The sequence below is a fragment of the Sphaerodactylus townsendi genome, linkage group LG09, assembly GCF_021028975.2.
Source record: "Sphaerodactylus townsendi isolate TG3544 linkage group LG09, MPM_Stown_v2.3, whole genome shotgun sequence".
Lineage (NCBI taxonomy): Eukaryota > Metazoa > Chordata > Lepidosauria > Squamata > Sphaerodactylidae > Sphaerodactylus > Sphaerodactylus townsendi.
In genome coordinates this window covers 27170490-27194576 of record NC_059433.1, presented here as the reverse complement: position 1 = coordinate 27194576, position 24087 = coordinate 27170490, and the positions used below count along the sequence as shown (strand labels likewise).

Sequence of the window (24087 nt, the reverse complement as noted above, 5' to 3'; positions counted from 1 at the left end):
GATGGCATTGTCCCACTATACACCACATTGGTCAGGCCATACCTGGAGTACTGTGTGGAGTTCTGGAGGCCTCACTTCAAACAGTATGTGAACAGAATATGCAGAGGAGAGTGACGAGAATGATTAGGGGGCCTCAAGACCAGCCTTTACAAGGAAGCGCTAAGCGACTTGGGAAAGTTCAGTCTGGAAAAAGAAGAAGTTGTTTTTGGGAGGGGTGATGGTGCATGATTACTATTTTTAAGTATGTGAACGTCTGTCGTTAAAAGGATGGCAGGGAGATATTCCTGCCAGCAGAACTTGCAATAATGGATATAAATTATGGATTGAAAAGTACTAGCTGGATATTGGGGAAAAATTTTTTTTACAGTAACAGCAGTTCAGCAGTGGAATTGGCTGGGGGTAGTGAGGTCCCCCTCACTGGGAGTCTTCAACCAGTGGCTGGATCAATACTCATCAAGAGATGCTTTAGGCTGATCCTGCATTGAGTGGGGGATTGGACTAGATCAGGGGTAGGGAACCTGCGGCTCTCCAGATGTTCAGGAACTACAATTCCCATCAGCCCCTACCAGCATGGCCAATTGGCCATGCTGACAGAGGCTGATGGGAATTGTAGTTCCTGAACATCTGGAGAGCCGCAGGTTCCCTACCCCTGGACTAGATGGCTTGAATGGCCCCATCCAACTCTATGATTCTATGGATTCTCTAGGATTCTATGGACATTTCCAATGACATCTAAATACAAATGAGTTGGAAAACTGAGGTTAGCCCCCCCCCCCCCACTAATCAGGGTTCAAACACAGACTTACACCATGGTTCAGAAATCAAGTTACCCGGAAAGAACCAACCCTCATATTGTTTAATTGAACACTTCAATATTCAGTCCCAGCAGGATAGCTGAAGGGAGAAGGGATGATTTCCTATATTTTCATCTTTCCCAAAGTAATACGTAACATTGAGATTTATGGATGAGATCGACCACATTGATTACTACTAAATCAAGTGTTCTAAATGAGGTCACTACTACCAATATAAATAATAACCTGATTTAAGTACCATTAACCTGTGGCTTTCGGGGGGGGGGATTCTTCTGCTATAATTGCTGTGGTCTGTTTCAAGTTTTCAACATCAAGCACGTGTATTTAAGGTATCATAAGAATTAAGGCAGCGGTACTTATTCCACAGTTCGTGGAAAGCCACATTCACAATTACCATCACCCACAAGAGCGGCATGTCTACTGTATGCCACGCCCTCCAAACGCACACATACAGTGAAGTGGATCCAACCTTCAAGTAGCCTTCCTACTTAACTGGATCTTCTGTTTGGAGAGCAACTGAAATTCAAGAAACAGCTGGATTCCAGTCCAGTAACAGTGGCACCTTACAGATCAACAATTTTTTGGTCTCTACTGGACTAGAATCCAACTGCAGACCTGCTGAAGCTGGAAGGTGGCTCCTAAGATTAGAGGAAGATTTCAGACTTGAGCTGAAAGGACAGGTGAAGGGGGTGTAAAAGTGTTGTCAAGTCATCGCTAACTTGTGGTGACTCCATAGGATTTAAGGCAGAGGTGATCTGCCAATGTTATTCTTTGCCCTGACCTGGATCACCAAGGCTAGCCCAATCTCCTCAGACCTTGGGACCTAAGCAGGGTTGGCTCTGGTTCATATTTGGATGGAAGACCCCCAAGGAAGTCTGGGGCTGAGCCACAGAGCCAAGCAACAGCAACCCATCTCTTAATGTCTCTTGCCTTACAAACTGCAAGGTTTATCACAACTCAGCTGCGACTTGATGGCAAAAAAGTGGGGATATAAATACTTTAATGAATAAATGAGTCAAGTTTGCTCAGTAGAAGGGTACAATAGGGCTATAAATGTGCAACTATCACCTTTTAAAGTACCTGATTACTTGTGAGCATATAGGGTTATCTCTCATGGGTCTATGTAAGGGCTTCCCCTCTTGGTCTTCTTGCCTCCTCAGCATGAGTAACAGCAGCGAAGGGAAGACAGGGAGGAAATGAAGAAAGGGTTGTAAAATTGCAGCCAGCTTGCTCTTTCGTTGAGTAGCTGCTGTGGTTGTCTCTCTTGGCTGCCAGATTGCTCTCTTCCTGCCAGTCACCTGGATGCTAGGATGAGTGTGAAGACTGCAGAGAAAGGTGGGGGTTAGTTGGAGAGGATGAACTCTTATTTTTATCCCTAGCATGAAGCCTGTAGCTCACATCTTACTCATTCTCCAGTCCCTGTCATACCAGCTGCTAGAAACATGAGCTCCACTGGGCAGCAGACTTGTTCACTCTCTTGGGACATCAGCAACTGGGGAACAGTGCCCAGAAGAACTTCCAAGTGGCTTCCAAGCCAGATTGATCAATGGTACTCATTCAGGGGTTTGGAAGCTCCCTGTGGCTCTCCTGACACTGTTTCCCAACATGGCATCTACCCATTTCAGGGATGGTCTTTGCACTGGTAAGGCGCATGGTTGTCAGATGGTTCCCATCAAACAGACATCACCAAAATAGCAGGTAAGTTACAAGGTTCTCTGAGGGGCAGGTGGCATGACAAGGACTGAAAGTCAATGTGGCTCGTGGTTTATGAATACTGCAAATGTGGCAATACGTGACATGAGGCATGAGTACCACCCACTCAGATTGATTATTCCTAAGCTAGCATGTATTAGAAGTGCCTTGTTATGTCCAGGGTATGCTTGGATAATCTGCATGAACAGACTAATACCAATCCAGCTTGTCTAGTAGGGGCCTAATATCTCTTACTGTGTAACCCTGTTGTGGCCAGATCATCAATCTAATCAGATGTATGTGAAACCATATGTGAATGAATCTGCAGAATTCTATTCCTTTTAACTATTTTATGCACATGAGTTTCTACAATACTTTTTTCTAGTATACCTACTTTTGCTGTACATATATGATTTCTTATAATTTCTGTGTGCATTGGAAAGGACATACCATATTTCAAAGTACCAATGTTTCCCCCTAACAGTTCTCTCAGCTTCAGGAGAGGAATTTGTTATAAAATACTTTATAACATTCCTGCCATAACTGTGAAGGAAATAGGCCTCTTTCTAAGCCTGTTCTGACCACCTTCAGAACATCACTGAATGGCACCAATCTGTTTTGTCAATGAAATAAAAAAAGGTTTAAATATTTGGCTAAGCTTTGACTACACATTTACAGTATAATGGCTGTTAAATTTGAGTTTGTGGCTACATGCATTCTCCACTTCACCGATCTGCAATGCAAATCCTAAGCTTTTTCATCAAAGCTGTGGCAGCCCTTCACAATTCACCCACTGACCTAAAAATGTTTCACATCTGCTTAAAAAGGATTACCTAGTAGGCCATCACAGGAATTGCCAGCCAGTGAAGAAAAACGAAGCAAAACGAAGCAGTTTTCAGATGGCAAAATACACCTCTGCCACAACTCCATTTATGTTGAACTGATCAGGAATTTATTTCCTATTGCTTGACATCATATTTCTATAAATGAATTATTGAGGGAAGGGTGAAGGAGAGATCCACCCAATTAAATTTCCATACTTTTAGGGAGCCCAGGAACGTGCCAAACCAAATACACTTGCTAAAAATGTGAAGAATGGAACCCATTTTATCTCCAGTTACTGGAACTCTAAAAGTTCCTCAGCTGCAAGTAATCCTTCTTGGAGTTACTATGCCTTCTCTTAACTTCAGCGCACACAGACACTCAGCCAGTGAGCTAAACAGAATTCCTGGCAGACAGCCACTGAAAGGGGTGAGGCAGGATTTTCACATTGCAAGGTCAAGCTATGATGACAAACGGTTTGATGAGGGGCCTCAGCCACATTCCTGGTAGCTGCATTTCATCTTCAATGGCCTTCAGTTCACGTTATTTAGTGTAGGTAGGTACCCCATCTCCCAACACCTCTCCCTCCACTTCTCAGACTCTTTCAAGAAAAAAAATATTAGCTTTTGCTAAATGTATCTAAATTCCAAGAAAGCATGCATGCGGCAGCATACAAAGATGTACAAGGAGGCGGCGACTCTTGTGGAGTCTTTCCTGTGGGGGATGGGATGAGATACAGAAAGCTCAGCTTTGCATTTCATGGGCACTTATTTTGAGCTTTATTTTCCACAGAGGGTGTGCAAGAACAAAGAATAGCCACAAAACAATTCTGGAACAATGACAACAAGGACAGCAGGATTTTAGGGTTCAGTTCCAGCTGATTTTATTTCCTTCAGAAAAAAAAAGGTTATTTACAGAAAGTATATCGACAATCTGACAGGCAGTGAACTTGGCAAAATTAGCCACCTTCCCCTCCCCCCACCCCCATGTTGTATTATGGGCAGATTGTTAGACAAAAGATATTCCACACAGCATATTGCACAGAATGGATGACCAAAAAAAAGTAAAAACCCTTAACGGAACCTCCTCGTTAGGCTGATGTCCTAGCGCCTGTCATGTTATATTAACATACATAAACACACAATCTTTTTTGCTTATTATAATACAGACTTAAATGTACAAAGATGTTTTCACTTTTTCTCATCTTAAACACAACAGCTATAAACCTGAATACATATGCTATCATCATGCCATAAGAGACTAAAACAATTATATTTAGCGACAAGTAGAAAGGATTAAATAGTCAAATACAAGAATGAAAAACGCAGTACATGGTGTCGCGAACTCAAATCGGCATTTAGATAGATCCAGTGGTTTAAACGGCACGGGTTTCGTTTTTCTTTTTTTGCTTATAAAAAAGTGCAAAAGATGTGGTTTACAAGTTAAAGCTACAGGATCCCTTTTTTTTCTTCTTCCTGAAAACGATCCAGTTGTTTCTGTACAACACACTACTGACTCTGAGAGGGGGTTTTGTTAGTTAGAAATCAGCCCTACAGTAAATTAGCTCAGCCCCTCCCTCTCAACTCAAAAGCAGAGTTGAACAGTGAATCAAAAGGGATGCTGTCTCTTTAAGAAGCCTGCAGATTGGAGTGTAAACATGATGAAAATAGGGGCTGATTTTGTGTGTGTGAGAGATATTAACCAGCGGCCCTGTTCAATCAGGAAATCCAAAACAGCAATTTACACCCCTTTATATATTTTTTACAAAAATACACTGAGAAAATAATCAAACGTTTTCATCTCTCTTCTCTTGTTTTTTTTCTTTAAAAGTGTCAAAAGTCTACATTTAAATATAAAAAATTAAAAGTTAAAACTCTAGCCCTTCAGTGAAGGTGATATAAAAATGGTGCGGGTAACAACAGAACTACCAAAAGAGGACAAAGTAATACAAGTAAAAAATGTTTGGCCAGTATAAATACTTCACTTATAAAATGGCATCCAATTACATTTACAAGGGGGGGGGAAAGAAGATTTTCAAGGATGGCTTCATGGAGGTGAAAAGAAAAGAGTCTTCATTTGCAGCTATAAAAGAACACACACCCACGCGCACACACACACACCCACAGACACTGAGCAAAAATTTGGTCCTGAATTTTTTGTTTCTTTTTTTCTTTTTAAAAGTCCAGCACAGATTTGAGTTGCGTTTGAATCCTTTAAAGAGTTAAGAATGAAAAAAAGCTGGTGATATTTTTTGTAGGAATCAAACATAGCGCCATCTATCTGCTTTTTATATTATTCTAACACTATTCTTTTTTTTTTTTTAACTGTTCAACAGTCTTACAGAAATCTCCGGAAAGATAGACATGGTAACATGCTATATTAAAACCCCACCAGTGAAATAATCCGACACCACCACGATTCTGAGTAAGAAGAAGAAAAAACACATTTTTTTGTTTCCGCCAAAAGGAGCACACTGCTCTCCGTTTCCCCTGTACCACATCATACACCGAAACTTGGCATGTTCTATACCGAAATTCGGATTCTTTTTTTTTTTAAGTTCAGTGTTGCTGAAATTCCACACATACTGACTTTTCTCTGTATATAATAAGGTGACTGAGAAAATCGCGGCCACCTTCGCCTTGATACGTGCAAATCCTTCTCAGTTTTATTATTATCTTCTCTTAGCAGGGATTCCAGTTCATTTTTGGACACCACCCCCTCTTTTCTTGCGAATCTTACTTAGGGTCTCAGTTCAGTTTCTCGGGGCCTCTCTTCCACGGGGGAAGGGTCCAACTAGGATTTTTCCCACCCCCACCCCACTTTTTCCTATTGCAACACCTGCAGATTTCTTTCCCGAGGTAAATCCTTACCATTACCCCCTAACCCTAGATACACACAACACAACCTCCCCGTCCCCAAATCCCCTTCCAATATCAGTGGCCGTCGAGGGGTGCACACCAGTCTCTGCAATTTGAGTCTTCCATGGTCGGGAGGATGAAGTGTGGGGAGGCAGTCTCTGAAACGTGAACTCATTTCTTCCACGGTGGGGAGGATGAAGCGCCGGGGGGGGGGGGGGCAAAAAGGGGGTGTGGATCTGCTTTGCCAAAGACAGAGAGACACTTCTGTGGTGCTTCCCCCCCCAAAAAAGGTCGATTCCTTTTGCCAGATTACTTCTCAGAAAACAAACACACGCACACACACCCCCCAGTCAATTTCGTGAAGGAACCGAACACTCAGCAATCGTGGGCGCAATTCCGGCTCCTACTCAGTCTGTAGCGCGCCTGGGGGGGGGGGGTCTTCTCTCGTCACCCCACCCCTCGAAATTTCTTTTCCTCTTTTTTTTCTTCTCGGCCCCCTCAGTACGTGAAGACCAGGTTGGAAATGCTGGACTCGAGCCAGTCCCCCGAGATCATCTCACTTACCTCGGGCGTGCAATAGTCCGGGAACTCGAAGTGGGAGCCCGAGCCGGGCTCTAAGTTAAAATCCAGGTCCCGGTCGAGGGCCGACGAGCCGAGGCTGCCCAGGGCCATGCCGTCGAAGCCCGGGCTGGGGTGGAGGTCCAAGAGGTCGTCCTCGAACTCGTCGTCGTCGGAGCAGGATGCGCAGGAGGAGCCCGACGAGGAGGACGACGAGGAGGACGAGGAGCGCGCGGTGGACGGCGCCGGCGAGGGCGCCCGCAGGCTGGTGTAGCTGCGGTGGTCCGACGGCGAGCAGGGCGGCAAGGCGCACTCGGCCGCCCCGACGCCCTCCTGCAAGCCGGCGCCGGCTTCGTCATACAGGCTGAGCGGGTCGCCGGCGTCGGAGCTGAGCGTGGGGCTGGCGGGCACGGGCGAGGCGTGGGCGCAGAGGTGGAGGCGCCTGGCCTTCTTCTCGGGGAGGTGTTTGCCGCCGCCGCCGCCGCCGCTCGAGGGCGAGGAGGCGCGGGGTTTGCACAGCGAGTGGTGCTCCGGCGGCAGGAGGGCGGCCGGCTGCTCCGACGGCGGGAACGGAGGCGAGGCTTTGCCGGTGGCGGCGGCGGCGGCGGCGCCGCTGAGGCTCAGCTTGGGATGCGGCTTGCCGGGGGAGGCTTTGGCGGCGCTGCTGCCCTTCTTGGGGGCGAGTTTGGAGGAGTTGGCCGCCGAGGCGCCGCCGCCGCCGCCGCTCTTCTCGCCGGGCTTGGCGGAGTTGGCGCCCGCCTTGACCTTCTTCCTGGGCCGGTACTTGTAGTCGGGGTAGTCGGCCATGTGCTTGAGGCGCAGCCGCTCCGCCTCCCGGATGAAGGGGATCTTGTCGCCGTCCTTGAGCAGCTTCCAGCGCTTGCCCAGCCGCTTGGAGATCTCGGCGTTGTGCATGTCGGGCGACTGCTCCATGATCTTCCGGCGCTCGATCTGCGACCACACCATGAAGGCGTTCATGGGGCGCTTGATGTGCCCGCTGGGCGTCTTGCACCAGCTCGGGTCGTCGGCTTTGCCCCCCGTCGAGGCGGTCGAGCCCGGCGTGGGCGAGGAGGCGATGCCCAGCTCCAGGCCGGCGCCCGAGTCCGAGCTCTCGCCGGCCAGCAGCGCTTCGGTGTTCTCCGCGTTGTTCGTCTGTTGCACCATCTCTGGGGCTCGCACGCGGCGGCGGCGGCGGCTGTGGGGAGGTCGGCGGCGGGGCTCAGCTTGGCACCCGGGTGGAACCAGACCCGCAACTTGGCCGGCGCCTTTGCAAACGCCCGCTCCTTCGGCTAGTAAGGCACGATTCCCTCTAGGAAGGCACGGTTCCCTCTAGGAAGTAGTTGTAGGTCCACGCACCGCTTTGCTCTCTCCGGCACTCGCTTGCACGCCTCTCTCCCCCAACTTTGCGCTGGGAATCGAACTGTTGGAGCCCGGCTCAAAGTGGGAACAGTTTCCTTCTCTCTTTTTTTTTCCAACCAACCGCCAATCCGAGTCCTCTCTCTCTCTTTTTTTTCCACCTCTTCCCCCACCCCGGAGTTCACAAGTGCTTTTTTCACTCTCTGCCTTTCTGCGCTCGAGGTGTTGCGGCCAAAGCAGCACGCCCACTGCTCAAACTCTCGTCTCTCTGAAGGGCAAAGCAAAAGAATAGGGGGGAAAAAATCCTACCTCCCGCAAAAAAGAAAAATCCCCACCAATCTTTTAAAAAAAAATCTTGCAGGACTTGTGGTGGAGCAAAAGCAGAAGTTTGTTCGGTTGCTTTTCAGCGGTTGCAAGGGATTAACGAGAGAAAAAAAGTCCTGCTCATGCAACCGAGTAGTATTAATAAATGTGTGTCTTCCTGGTAGGAAGAGCGGTGACTGGTGCAATAAATATAGTCAGTCCCATCTGGTCTTCCCTTGGATGCGGAGCCCCAAAGAGAGGAAAGAGACATGTACGAACCGGGGCGATGCAACTGAAGGGCCGCCCCCACTCTTAACACACTTTCTCTGGCTGCAGCTTAGAGCGGACCCCAATTCCTCCTCGCGCCCCTTTATCCTTTCACAGTCATTTCCCCAGCCAATCGCAGGCTGTATCCAACGCTCCGTCGTGCCAAGCCCCACCCCCTCGGCTCCCATTGGCTTGGAACCCAATGCAATAATAATCACCGCGTGCAATGAGAAGCTCCGAATCTGACCTCATTCCAATTTACACAGCAAACTTTTTAAAAGGGCCAGAAGTGCAGCTGAGATTTCTGAGCCCGAGGTTTTTTCCCGTTATTTGCATTTTCTCCTCCTACTTCTCTATGGATGCGTGTGTGAGCGCGTGTGCACGCGCGCGCAGGGAAGTGTGCGTGTGATACTAGGAGGAGGAGGAGGAGGAGGAGGGGGGGAGGCGGAGAAGGATATCTGCTCGTTATAGTAGGGGGAAAGGGAGGGGTGGGTGGGGAGAAAACAAACGTTGCATTGGAAGCCTTGACTTCTGCAGGAAAGGAAAAGTGACGAGTTGTGAGCGGCGCCTCATCGGGATGGGGAAAAAAAAATAAACACCACACTTGATGATTTGCCAGCGGAACCCACAAAGCAACAGCGAAAATGCAAGCAAAAATTGGCATCGCCACAATCCTCTGTTGTAACTGGTAGGGCATTACACAGCACCTTCTTCAACCCGACTCTTGTGACTAAGGAATGTATTCTTTCTCATCTTAATAGTTCGCATCTTTGTAGTAAATGTGTGTAAACAAAATCCATACAGAGAAGTATGATGGCAGCAATTTTTTTACGTGGTAGAAGAGTAGCTTCTGTTCACTTGTTTCAGAAGAAGAGTATATAAGGGGGGTGTTTTATTTATTTTAAAAAAATATATCCTGACCTCCAGTCAGCCTGGCCACATCACTCCATGCAGGAGGGTTAGAAGGAGGGGAACCCCAACTGTCACAGCATTTCTTGTAACCTGGAATGATTTACATGGGGTATTGTGTCATAGCTTCTTCCTGTCCCCTCCCCCCTTCAGTCCCTTCTAAGATGCTCGAAGGCTGTCCTCGGAAAAGCTCAACAGAATGACGGGCCAGATAATGTTATAAAATGGAAACCTTTGAAAAACTTCAATAGATATTCATTATGATTGACACTCTTAAATACCCATTGTTTTATTAAAGGAAGAAGCTGTATTTTTCTTTTAAAAACACAGTTGAAGGTATGAATTATATTTCGCTCATGCAGCTTCGATAGCACTCATCAAGTAAATATCTGAGGAAAACACCAGGTGTATTTTCTGCCTGTATCACTTGATTATTGCAACAATATATAGTGTGTAGGAAAAGCACTATTCAGCCAGGCATCCAATGCCCCCAAATAATCTGCAGCCCTCAGAAGGATGTTACATATATACTGGGCCTAATAAGCTGAACTGCTTTATTGGCTTGTTATTGACAAGATATTGACCTTAAAAATTGTGGCAGGCTGGTAACAAGCAAAGTTCCCAACATAGTGGCACTTTTAAAAATCATGAGCCTTAATCCTGTAGCCATTCTGTTGAAAACTGAGAAAGTAATGTACCCCAAATATAATGTAATTGTTGCATTCCTGTGCACAAACACATCAAAATAACAAAGTTAGAAAACTATCAGTTTCTTCAAAGCCCAAACAACAGTAGAACTTGCTTTACTAAAACAGTCCACTTGAACTACATGAAGGAGAAAAGAAAAAGAGTTGGATTTATATCTCCCCTTTCTCTCCTGTAAGGAGATTCAAAGGGGCTTACAAGCCCCTTTCCCTTCCCCCCTCACCACAAACACCCTGTGAGGTAGGTGGGGCTGAGAGAGCTCTGAAGAACTGTGACTTGCTAGCCCAACACCTCCAACATCTGTTGGAGTGCACAAGTTAATCTAGTTCACCAGATAAGCCTCCACAGTAGCAGAGCGGGGAATCAAACCTGACTCTCCAGATTAGAGTGCACCTGCTCTGAACCACTACACCAGGGGTAGGGAACCTTTAACACTCAAAGAGCCATTTGGACCAGTTTTCCATGGGAAAAGAAAACACTTGGAGCCGCAAATAATTTTTGAAATTTAAAATAAAGATAACACTGTATATATTGGGTTTTTTTACCTTTTATGCCGCTCATTCTGAGAAGCATGGATGCGTCCGCCCTGCTGCCTGCAGGGCGGGCAAGGATGGGGCCAGCGGCTCGGCCTCGCCGGCCACCGGGAAAGCACCCGCCCCGCGCAAACGGGGTGGGCGAGAGGGGAAGCCCGCGGCGCGGCGTGGCCTGCAGGGTGGACAAGGATAAAGCCGGGCTCAGCCTTGCCAGCCACCGGGAAAGCGCCCACCCCGCTCAAACGGGGCGGGTGAGAGTGGAAGCTGGCAGCGCAGCCCAGCTGGCCATGGGCAATTGGTGCACCCGCCCTGCTGCCTGCAGGGCAGGCAAGGATGGGGCCGGTGGCTCGGCTCGTGGAACCGCAGTGCAAGGGCAGAAGAGCCGCATGTGGCTCTCAAGCCGCAGGTTCCCTACCTCTGCACTACACATTACTTTCACAATTATAGACATACCACAATATACCTATGCCAATCAACAGTTCTTTATGTAATGGATTAGCAGAGAAAATGCCTATAAAATGTTACTTCAAAAAATTTTAACAAGGTGAAAATGATGGTAAAATGACATTCTATAATTAAGTGAATTAAATGATTTAACAAAATGCTTGTTCCAAACTATACCCCAAAGTCTTAATGATAGCTAAATCATACCAAGTATTCAAATAGTAAACACTACATTAGAAATGTTACAATATCAAAACATTCTTGTTGGAGAAGCCTGACAAGGCTTAATTCTAAGATCATTAACTATAACTGTGAATACCTTATGAAGACATTCATAAGTCATTCCTGGCCCAAAAGAGTGTTCGGTTGTCCTCAACCAGAGGCAGGGCTTTCTTGGCCTTGTGGGACTTGTCTCAGTTGCTCAGGGCCTACAAGACAGAGCTGTTCCCCCAGACCTATAGGTGAAGGCAGCAAGAGGTATGTTTCCATCTTAGCTGGCCTCTCTTTCCCTTCCCTTGTTTAGTTATATTAAATTTGTTTTAGGATATACAGTTGGGAACTTTCTGAGCTGATCTATCTTTGGTTGGAACAAGCGCCATTTTGTTTAAGTTGTTTATTACAATGTTATGCTTTAAAATTTTATTGTTTTTATATTGTTGTGAGCTGCTCTCAATCTGCTGGTGTGGGGGAGAACGGGATTTAAAAAATCAAATATTTCTGGACTTAATTGTTTTTGTATGCAATCTCTTTCACTCACTCTCACACTCTATATATCTCAAGTGTCCAGTTATTCATTGGGGGGGGGGGGGCTCCCCACATGTTCCAGCTCTTTTTCAAAATTATACTTTTATCATCCCACTGAAGGAAATGATACAAGCCTCCAAAATAAGTCATGATGCAGACTGCCCTATGCATGTTTATTTCCTCAAAGTAAAACACCCAGGATTTAAAGAGGCTTACTTTCAAGTAAATGATTGAACACTGTTATAAGGACACTGCAACAGATGCAAGATATTTGTGATCCTGGGTGTATATGTAATGGTGAGGAAAGTCCGAGAACAGGGATGTTCAACCTTATTGGGATAAGATGCTTCACTGACAAAATCCTAAGGTTGTGCCAAAACACACAAACATATGGAAATACACATTCACCAGCATCAAATCAGTCTCATGTCCAAAGCTTAAAAGGTGGAGAATCAGTGGAGTTTGTTCATAAACACTAATTTAGCCAAACCTTATGATAGTGACAAGACAATTAAAATCCCAATTATATGAAAAGCCCACAAGTCACTGAACGCCATTCATCAGTAGTATGTTTTGAACAGCTAGATAAGACCACAATTCTATGCACTTATTTGGAAGTAAGAGCCCCATCCAAAGGGGGGAAGGGGAACAGGCTTGTGGGAGTGGAGTGCCCACGTGCCGGAGCATTTGCCCTTTCCACGGAACTTACCCCAGCAGAGAGGTGAAACCGCTGCATACATCCGCTGCCGGCCTCCCCTAGCAAGAGCACACGGCATGGGATGCTGCGCCAGCGTCCCAGAGTCCTTGCTGCCACTGCAGCAGGGGTGGTCCGGGGGCATGGCCAGGGTAGGAGCTGACATTAGTCTGCTTCCTGCTGGCCAATCGCTGAGTTACGCCTGTTGCAGGAAATTCAGAAATTTGGGTCGCGTAAGTCTGTTCAGCCCCATAGAGGCTTCCCAGTGGCAGGGAAGCTATTTTGCTAGCCTCCCCGCATTGTCAAATACCCTCTCGGGGAGGGGGGGGGGGTGGCTGTCACAGTTCCAGTGTTGAGGCCGCCCACCGCATTGCCTGGATGGGGCTGCCCATTGAATCTAGCGGTATTTACCTCCACATAAACATGCACAGGATCAGACGATCCAACTAACTAAAATCACTTCCTTTTCTGGCTTCTTATTGACTGAATCAAATACTGTAGAACACCTGATCATGCAAACAGAATTATGTTGGAATTATATGAGTGTGCATAGATTTGCAGCTGGACGCAAACAGAAAATGTCAGCAACTATATTGGCACCGTTGTCATGCTAAGCCCTGCATCTGCCGTCACTTCACATGAAAGTCTCATGGCATTTATCAGCAAATGTTTATTTATGAATTCTTTGTTTGCATAATTTATAGGCCGCCTTTCTCACTGGGATTCAAGGAGGATTACCCAGAATAAATGAGTGCAATCAATAGAGTGCGAGATTCAAAACACAATGCAATAGTTATTTGACAGAGGTGAAGCACAACATAACTATTATATGTTAAAAGGAAGCAAAAATCATGTAGTAAGAACCTAGCAACCGCAGCAGATATTGTGAACTAGCATAGTGTACAGTCCCCAACTTGGCCCCTTCCGCACACACAGAATAACGCATTTTCAATCCACTTTCACAATTGTTTGAAAGTGGATTTTGCTATTCTGCACAGTAAAATCCAGCTGCAAAGTGCATTGAAAGTGGATTGAAAGTGCATTATTCTACATGTGCAGAAGGGACAGGCTTCTTTCTGAAACTCAGTCCAGATATTCACAACAAATATTTTACTACTGCTGATCTCTGTTTCTAACAGTTTCTCCTCTTCCCTTATTTAATGTGTGCAGCTCTTGGCTTACAAAAACTTCAGTCACAATAAGGTTCCATCTCAAGGTCTTTAGCTGTTTGGACTACCTAGCCCTCTCTCTGCTTGAAACAACACAGTGCCCAGTGTTATCTGGTCCTGTATGCAGCCCACAAGTTTAATAAAAAGTATGTGACACAAGTTTAATTTCAGCCTGAATACTCCAGTTCCTGACTTCAGAGCCTGTCTTCAGGTGTGTGTAAAATCAGAATAGGCATAGCCCACCAAAATGCTTTTCATTGATATGTTTCCAAATGGAGAAGTTGAAATGTTTCCAACACTTCAGAGGCAGAGAAAGAGACGGAGAAGGCTAAACACTTCCTCAGACAATACTTCTAAGGTCTAGTAGTGCCATCCTAAAATCACTTTCCCAGCAGTAAGTTCCATCAAGTACACCTGAATAGGATTTTTAGTAGCATTGCTTAGTATTGCATTCTAAATATCCCATACCCCATGCTGGACTACTGAGATAGTGTAGTGAGACAACTGAGGACTGCTTACTCTGTTTATCAGCATAAATTCTTTCTTTTAGGAATGTGGGGGGGAAGAGAGGCGGTTGTGTCAGTGTCTTGGGTTAGAAACATCTAGTACGTCATTTAGGTGAGCTGCCTGAAGATCTGCTTCCTTGCCTTCTATAGCCTCTGGTGCCATGTGATGGCTGTTTTGCTGCCACAGTAATTATGATTATGGTAATACAGAAGAAAAGGAGGAGGAGGAGTCTGGATTTCTACTCCATCTTTCTATCCCGTAAGGAGACTCCTTTCCCTTCATTTCCCCAGAACAGACACCTTGTGAAGTTGGTGGGGATCAGAGAACTGTGACTAGCTCAAGGTCATCCAGCTGGAATGCAGGAGTGGTGAAACAAACCCGGTTCACCAGATTAGAGTCCACCGCTCCTGTGTAGGAGTGAGGAATCAAACCTGGTTCTCCAGATTAGTAGCTTAAACACACTGCTTCATACCAGAACAATGTCCTGGGTCGGATCACCATTAGTTTCAATAACATGGTTCTGGTACAGCAGCCGTCAAGTTTATTACGGCATTAGGCAGTAAATAGCTCACCCACAGCACTAACTGAAGAAGACAGGTTTCTCTGTTTCAGATAGTTGTGAAATAGTTCAAATCTTGGAGCAGATGGGAAGAATATGAGGAGTGCCTGCCCCAGGTCAAGTCATACGGAGGGCACAAGGCAAAACCCACTGAGTCCTGGCACTCTGCAGGGTAATATAATCTTCCAGGTGTCTTTCTAAGCATGCCCAGACTCCTCCTCTCCCAGATTACAGAATGCAAAGAAATAGCTAGAACTAAGAGAGAATAAAACTGAACCCTGAGGATTCAAAATATCAGAAAAGGGGGGGGGGAATAATCTGTTTCCTCTATAAAAATAAGCCCCCTGGTAACAAAAGTTATAGGGCAGGAGTCCTCACAACTCACTTTCAATCCAGAAAAAAAATGTATGGAGGCATCCAAACCATATTTGCAAGCATAAGAGCTAACAATGCAGAAATCTGAACATTTTGAACAATGCAGCATATAAGAAATATTTTACATTATATAATAATGTTATAGTTATGAATGTATATCACAAGGGAATACTGGGATTATATTCTAGAGAGGCAGAAGTGTAAGTGGAGTCATTCAGTTACAGCGGCTAAGATTATCCTGTTGTCACTATTAAAATCAGATTCACACTTTAAAAGAACTGAACATTCTGGCTACAATCCTGAAACCAGTTACTCAACAGGACTTTTGAAGATAACACAAATTTACTGAAGCAAATGACTGAGGGTTTTAACGTCTAATTATATTTCTTGCGAATAGCCGAAACATTTCATGAAAAATAGAACACTAGGTGGCAGTGCTGAGCCTCTTCAACAAACAAATAAGTAGATCTGGGAAAATTCGGATGCAACTAACCCAAGCTACTCCACCACCCCCCTCCATGATTTATTGAACAGCATACAGCTGTATGCTTCTGACTGCGTTCCAAATGGTTTTTATAAATGCTTTCTTAAGGGGAAACACCACACACCGACACACACCTTTGACACTTGGAAATTAATGCAAAATATAACCACATAGTGGGGAAATGATTTTTTTTTTCATTTCATTCTGTGCAAAGTGTTGGAACCCATAAAGTTAAATACAAATGAGAAATGGTCTAACAGTTCCATTCTAAAGATGCAATTCTGTGCACAGTTAAGCATGCCACTGGCCTCAATGGGCTCTATTTCTGAGTAAACATGGTTAGGTCAGGGATGCTTAAGAAACTCTTATAAAAAATTATGGCAGAGGCCATAATTGGTATAAAACCTCAGTCTATTTTCCTTTTCTGCTCTCTAAAATGAGGCACAAGAGTTGTCTTAGATGTCCACTGAGACACATCAATTATGTTGCACCAAAAATACCAGCTTCACTTTAACCAATCCATCAATCCAATTCTCAATTAGGTACTAGATTCTGGAAAATCAAAGCTTGTTCTAGCAGCCTTGGTTGCTTATCAGTCTTGCTTGCCATCCTAGACAGAGCTGTACTCTTCTCAGCCTACTTACTTTAATAGACCTAGAACAGATTATTATTTATAGCATAAATATACCAACTACGTATTATGCACATGGAATGACCTACTATGTCCTATTTCCTCTCCTGAAGTTCTTTTTCTTCCTTCGTCACTGCAGGTCCTAAGCCACCTCTGACACAACCATGTCTCTCTTGGCAGTAAATATAGGCAAATTCTACTGCACTATTTTGCTGTATTCTTTAACACCCAATTTGGGGGTCTGAAAAATTGAGAAGATGACGAATCAAGCAGAAGCAAATTTTTCCTCTATGGGGCACGTGCATCAAAATCTTGAAGACAGGCTAGTAATTTGAATGGGGAGCATCAGGAGAGCCTCAGGCCTACACCGGCAAGTCCACAAGAACAGGATTAAGGTTCGGGTGCTTTTGGCATTCAAATGGACAGAGATGAAATGGAAGTCTCTTCCATTTTTCCCGCAATGCAAGAATGTTTTAAAGCCAAATACATCACAGGTATTAAACTATCAATATGAATTGCAGATTGTGAGTCTATCACAGTGCCTTACATTGCGACCCTCAACTGCTTTGTTCCCTTTCCTTCCTAAGCATGCAAGTGCCTGTGCGCTGTGTATGCCATACTCAGGAAATTCCAGGCACAGGTCTCACCTAGTGATTTCATGGGTGAGATATTGTCTGTACACACAGCAAGAAACTACCGGTCCCAGTTGCTTACCCGCATGTGGTTCAAAACATGCACTTTCCTTGTTCATGGTGACAGGTTTACAATTACCCATAAACTGTTTTGTGTGCATTAATAAAAACACATTATGTGAAGCGGCTATCAATCACAGCTATCAATACAGGGAGGCTGAACATCTTTCTTGTGCAGACTGCCCCCAAATAGTGGCTTCTTTATGAGCATTCCCGTTTTGCAAGCTAGCCGAATGCCCCACTTTCCAAGCATGTTTAAAGCCCGCTGTAAACCTGTATGTCTTTGTTCCTCTCCTTTGATGTACTTGTGCTTGACAGTCCCTACATGCCTTTAACAGCAACACAACAGACATAATTTCAACAGACAAGTTAACATGGTTCAACCCTGGGTTTGCCACTCAGTGTACCCTAGACTGGAAGGGGAGCCCATTCTTAGTATATGATACATGCACTTGGTCAGTTACATGTTACATTTTTAGATGTATGTACACCTAAAAATATAATGTGTTGAGAGGTCATTGCTGCCTGCAGGAAACAAGCAACCATTTGTTTACTGCTATAAACAGTCTCATGCATAAACAAGTTCAGAACTAGCTGTGTACAATGCATCATATACTTTAGCACAGTAAATCACTAACCACTGACTGCTAAAATTATCATGGCCTGGAGGAAGCTGGTTACAATTGTATGCTGTATTGCAATCCTACACTTTAGGGAATAAGTCCTGTAGCTTTCAAGAATAGACTATTCCTAGGTGTAGTTGTCTGGTTCTGGGATGCCAAATTCAATTCATTAGTCTTTATGGTGCCCTCCCCCCCTTCCATTCTTCTTTGTCATTTTTTTAAACAGTGGTCTATGCACAAGTATCAGAGGTTGAATGAAGCAGGACTTTCTGAGGAAACTTAACCAACTGACAGACCCATCCAATGTGAGGGAAAGGGTTCTGGGGAGGAACGCAGCCTTGAATCAGCACATTTGCCCTCCCCAGGACACTTATGCTGGTGGCAGATGTGCCAGCAGCTGCCCATCTGTCAGCCTCAATACCTGGAAGTCTGGTCTACAGTGAGGTTGTGCTGGTGTCCTGATCGGATGCCAGTGGGAGGGGCGAGGGCGTTCTTGGGGCAAAGATGACAGTCGGCTCCACCCTGGGTTTAAAGCTGGGGTGCAGCCCTTTTGGTGGCATAAATCCTGTAAGTCCTATGGGGCTTTCCGGCAGCAGGGGGGAGCTTCAGAGCTTTTTCTTGCTCCCTATGCTGCTGCAAAGTCTCTTGGAGGTGGTGGGATGGTGCCACGTTGACATCGCATCCAGTCACCTCGGCTTTGGATGTGGCTGTTAATATATTGTTGACAGCTTTCACAGTCAGAATCAACTGGCTGTTGTGGGTTTTCTATGTCGTGTTGCTATGATCTGGTAGTTTTGCTCCTAACATTTTGATATGATTATTTGTGAGTAACCGGACAGAGCCTTAGCTCTGAGGACAGGGCTTCTGCCCTGTGCCTAACAATTTCACCTGCACCTACAGCTGACAACTTTAGAGGCACTGTGCCACAGAAACACACCTTGCTGTGACATACCCCTAAAGATGCCAGCCATAGATGTGGGCGAAACGTTAGGAGCCAGAACTACCACACCGTGGCCACGCAGCCCGGAAAACCCACAACAGCCAAACGTAACTTAGGCCTGCACTGAAAAGGTACATAGGCCCCACTGGATTCAGCAAGACTCTTTCAAATGAAGCTGCATTGGCTCCGGCCAAAATGAGAAGCTTCATGACAAATGCGGACACTTCCTTATCCTTTGTAAGCATACATTTTTCCTGCCCATCTTCCTAGGAAAATCAACCTTTTCTCCCTCTTCCTTTAATCCCCACCACACTTCTGTGAGGAAGATGAGACTGAGACACGTAAGAATGGGGCATTTGTACTCAGATCCGAGTGCACAACTGTAACCACTACACCAAACTAACTCCACAGGTTAAAAGCCCCTCACTAGAGTTGTCCCTCTGACTTTAATAGAGTACCTCGTCCACTGTGATTTGATAACTGCAGCATGTAGAGTGTGCAGCAGGTTATTATACAGCTATTTTACTCAACTGCAGCTCCTGTCGGGGCATGTCCAAAGCTGCCCTGTTAGAACTCGGTTTCCTAAATCTGTTCAGGCAAAAAAAAAAAGTGATAATAATAATCTGTACAGGAAACAGGCAGCGTTTGAACCTCCAAAGCACCAGCTCCGCCGTTTGTTCAGGACGCTCCATTTCCCCACCCCACCCCTTTGACTGTTTTCTCCCCAGAAGGTCGCGACGGGGTCACCGAAAGGAACTGGAAACAGGAGAAACTGCAGCAGGAAGCAAAGCCCGTCGGGCTTGTTTCTCTCTGTGGCGGGGCTGGAGCACCTGCCGCAGAACGAGGCCCCCGGGCGCAGGTAGGAAAGGACAGGGACAGGATTGGTCTCGAGACGGCGCGCCACAGCCCTCCCTCCGCGCGTGCGCGAGCTGCGGAGCCGGCTTTGGTCTTGCGCGCCCCTTCCGGGGCCTCTGCTTGACCGTCTTAAGTCGTTAAGGCTGCCGAGTCCCGAAAGCCATTACAGGCAACACTCCTCCTCTCCTCCAGGGGAGCTTGGACTTCCTTTTCCCGCTAACGGGCGTCTGGCTCCCACGCTTCCTTAGGGAGGCTTTCCACCAAAGTTTGCAAAAAGTTAAGTGCGAAGTCGTCGTCCATCTCTCCCCCCCCCTTCACTAAACGAGACTTACTCCTGAGGAAACACAGGTTCAAACTCGAAGGCTGCATTCCTGTGCTTAGTTACCCTAAAAGTTAAACCCCGTTGGGCCCGCCCTTCCCAAGGAGGGGAACTTATTGGAGGCTTCCTTTGGCTCAAGTCCGGTTTTCTTTCCGAAGAGGTCTACCCTGGAGGGAGCATAGAGAGCTTGGTAAACAGGGGAGGGGCTCCTCCAGGACTAGAAGCCGCCTTTGCCCACGAAAGTCTTCCCTTCCTCTGCCCTCCTCCTCGCCTCCTGCAGTGTGTCTTGGGTGGGCTGGGGAGGGAGCCGCTTTCCCCGGGGACTGCCACGCGCTTCTTGGCTCGGCTGCTGCAGCCGAAGGAAGGGGCGGGCGCGGCGCGTGGCTGCGCGAGACAAGCAGGTGGCGCCGGGAGTCCTGCAGGAAATCACGAGCCGGGAGCGGCAAAGATGCGGGCCTGTCCCTGCCTGGAAGTGGAGAAGTCCTCCTGGGCACAAAGTGAATCAAAGAAGCCAACCACTTTAACCGGGTTAATTGCGGAGTCAATCAGAAAAGCCAGGTCACACTTTGAATGAGGAAGGACCAGAAATAGCACAAAGCGGTGTGCAAGTTTCAGGGTTCTGCAGGACTTTTCAAGTCAGGATGGGTTTCCCCTTTTTTCCATAACTTGCCCCCAGAAAGTATCGGTAGGATTACAGCCAAAGTACAGAGATACTGGCGATAAACTCCCCAGCTTGCTCAAACTTTACCTGTGTGATTCAGGAGCAGCTGAAACGACTCACCATTTTATTGCACTTTTGGATTTTATCAGGATATTAGTGAAAGTTTGATTTTGCCTTTGCTGACCGGAATTTTTAGGCATTGGGATGAATTCCAGGTCATATTTTTACTTGAGGATAAGGATAGTATTTCTTGCACAGTAGCTAAGTTTTGCTATTCAACCAGTAGGGTGCAGAGATTTCTAGTTGATATAACAAAAGTGTAACCTTGCTGTGAATTGATTACCTTTTAGTTTTCTGTTTTACAATCTTCCGGTCAAATGACTATAAATAGAACTGAACAGACCCATCCCAAATAGTACAAAGTAGTATGCCAGTTTTCAAGAACTCTTCAATTGGGATATATTTTTCCTTTTTTCCATAACTTGCCCTCCAGCAAGTATCGATAAGATTGCAGGCAATATAAAGAGATATTGGAGATAAACTCCACAGTACTTCCTCCACGTGTTCAACTGTCCTCTAAGAAAGTCTGGGCTATGCAGAAACTAGGCACTGAAACAGGAACACTGAATAGGGACACGGGTTCACTATCGGCTGAAGATAACATGATTCTAAGCAGGGCTAAAAAAAGATTTTTGCTGCCTAGAAAACATCGCTCAATGCAACTGATGTGTTTAACATAATTTCTGCTGCATGTAAGATTTGGCTTGTTTTTAAAAGTGCTCTCTCTTGAGGCCTGTCTGTACATATGTATGAAAGAAGATGTGTTTTATCTAGCAGGAATGAAGGACATCTAAACACCATTCACAACGCTTATCTCCACAACCACGTCAATTTCACCAGAGCCAATACATTTCAGTGTGCGTAGACTAGAGTCTAAGCACTCTGCATAGGATTGCACTGATAGTCTGGCTCTGAGGCAGTGTGGACTAGTGTAAAGGGAAGGGAAGTATCTGATCCAGCACAAACTGTAAGAGTGACAGTGGATGCTAAGAAAATGGGGAAAGAGCACCCCAAAGATCATTAAGGTGCTTGAATGTGATTTCAGTGTCATGCTAGAACATTTACAGCCTTGGCATTTCTGGTTACTCGATGTATCGGGCCATTTAAATGTGGATATCCAAGCTATTCACAATTATTGTACTCCCAAACCTGATCCCAGGACTAATACACTCAGACAGTCAGCATGGTGTAGTGATTAAGAGCGGCGGACTCTAATCTGGAGAATTGGGTTTGATTCCTCACTCCTCCACATTAGTGGTGGACTCTGATCTGATGAACTGGATTTGCTTCCCTGCTCCTACACATGAAGCCTGCTGTGTGACTTTGGGCTAGTGACAGTTCTCTCAGAACTCTCTCAGCCCCACTTACATCACAAGGTGTCTGTTGTGGGGAAAGCAAGGGAAAGGAGGTAGTAAGCCGCCTTGAGTCTCCTTACAGGACAGAAAGGCAGGGTATAAATCCAAACTCTTCTTTGTCAATCACTAAAGTTGCCTACATTTTTTTCCTTGGGTGTCTTCTAGGCTGTCAATGACTGTCTGACAGATTAGTGGAGCTTTTCCTGGCGAAGACATGAAGTGATGTGAACAACTTCTGGGGCCACCTTGATAGCTGTCAGGCTGTTTCGGCATCAACAACTTTGCCACAAAAATAGCCTACGCTGTATCTACCATGTCATTATGTTACCATACTCATTGGGTAGGGTTGCACGGCTACTGAGAATCAAGTTGCCAATTATTAGTCTGTAGATAATGAGGCTGGCCATAATTCTAAAAATGATCGGTCTTTAGGTAGAGTCTCATGTAGTTATAAATGTATTTATTCTTAGAATTATACCTTTAAAACAGTGCTGCAGGGAAGGTTAGATTGGTCATCATATTTGGGGGGGCTTTTTTCCTTTAGTGTAGTATCGCCACAGCTGACGCTACAATCATTTTTTTATGACTGATTCTAATGTGCAGGTGTGCTTAATTGAGGCAGGATGTTCTGAGCGTGCCCTTTTTTTTCGAAGTCTGTATTTAAGGCTGATGAATTGTTACCTCATAAATTCTCTGGACAAGAAATCGGGAAGTTACAACATCTTACACATTTCCAAAGGCATCATAAAACTTGTCATTTTCAATGAATCAAAATATTTATAGTTTTTAGATCTTGCGCTGTAGGGCAAGAGATATCCCAAGGTCTGTAACTAATTTGAAAAGGCAAAGTTATTTTGCCCTGTCAGCAGGACTGGGAATTCCCCAGGCATTTTGTTGTCTTGGTATCGTAGTCCTGAAACGTGGCACCTGAGCATTAGAAATGCCTACTTTTGCCGTGCTTTAATTTACTATCTCACAGAGATGTCGTTAATCCTTACTCCACTCCCCCAATTATGTATATTGTTAAATAGTGTTCTGGGGGGGGGGGGGGGGGGGGATTGAGATTCTACAACTCCTTTCCTAAATGTTTTAACTACTGGGATGTCATCACAACATCACTGCCGCATGGCACTTTGCACCAGAGCTCTTGATAGCGTGCCACGTTCCAAATGCTTGTAGTTGGAAATCATTACAACATATTTCAGCCCAAGGATTATCACCCACATTTAATGGGAGCGCCCACCCGACATCAGGCTCGTTCCGAGTACCACTGGTGGGTTTCCTGAGGCTTGAAACCAGATCAAAGAAAGCCGCCTTTGATCCAGTTCAAAGGGGGAACTGTGTGACTGTGAATGCTCCACCTGCAGCCACTATGTGGAGGAGCATGGAGCTAAGCTCCCCTTTCACAGTGGCAGAGAGGAGCTGTGCAATTACTCTCCCCCCTTTGGGTTCTTTTTTTTTTCCATCTGGGAAAGGGATGGTGGGTTTCTGGGCCATGGAGTAGCTCTGCCAACATCAGTCCATTTGCGCAAATGTGTTGGGAAAGGAGGGCAGCAGGAAGCAGCACAGGGATGAAGCTTGGGAGTGCCGTTCCCACCTGCTCCCATTCTGCTTGTGCCGCTGCTATGACACAGATGCAGCCCTAACATGTGTCCTAGTCATTAAGGTAAAGGTAGTCTCCTGGGCGAGCCCTGGGTGATGTCACATCACGATGTTTACTAGGCAGACTTTGTTTCTAGGGTGGTTGGCCGTTGCCTTCTCCAGTCATCTACTCTTTACCCCCAACAAGCTCATTTTACCAACCTCACAAGAATGGAAGAGTAATATCCACCATTGGGGTGAGGGGTAGCATGCAAGGGAGGGGAGGGAGGGGCCCCGGCATCTGGACATGGCCCACCCACTCCAGCAGAGAAAGAGGGAAGGGAGGGAGAGGCAGGGAGGGAGGGGTGGCATGCAAGGGAAGGGGAGGGAGGGAGGGGGTGAGGGGTGGCATGGTGTTTGTTTATTATACTGCTAAGCCACCCTTCCCCTCATGGGCAAGGGGCAGCTTCCAACACATTTCAATACGATCTAAATTCAATTAAAACCACCAGATCATGTCTAGTCCTCATTTTATTGCAAGATAAAACCAATCACTGGAGAAAAGGTGGGGAGAAA

The 24087-nt window shown here is 45.9% G+C and overlaps 1 protein-coding gene across 1 annotated transcript; it reads right to left on the bottom strand.

Moving 5' to 3' along the window:
- Positions 1 to 4187: 4187 nt before the first annotated feature.
- SOX4 (SRY-box transcription factor 4) lies at positions 4188 to 8763 on the bottom strand. Its single transcript, XM_048507916.1, has one exon. The coding sequence runs from the start codon at positions 7907 to 7909 to the stop codon at positions 6686 to 6688; it is 1224 nt and encodes a 407-aa protein (XP_048363873.1). The 5' UTR covers positions 7910 to 8763; the 3' UTR covers positions 4188 to 6685.
- Between the last annotated feature and the right edge of the window lie 15324 nt (positions 8764 to 24087).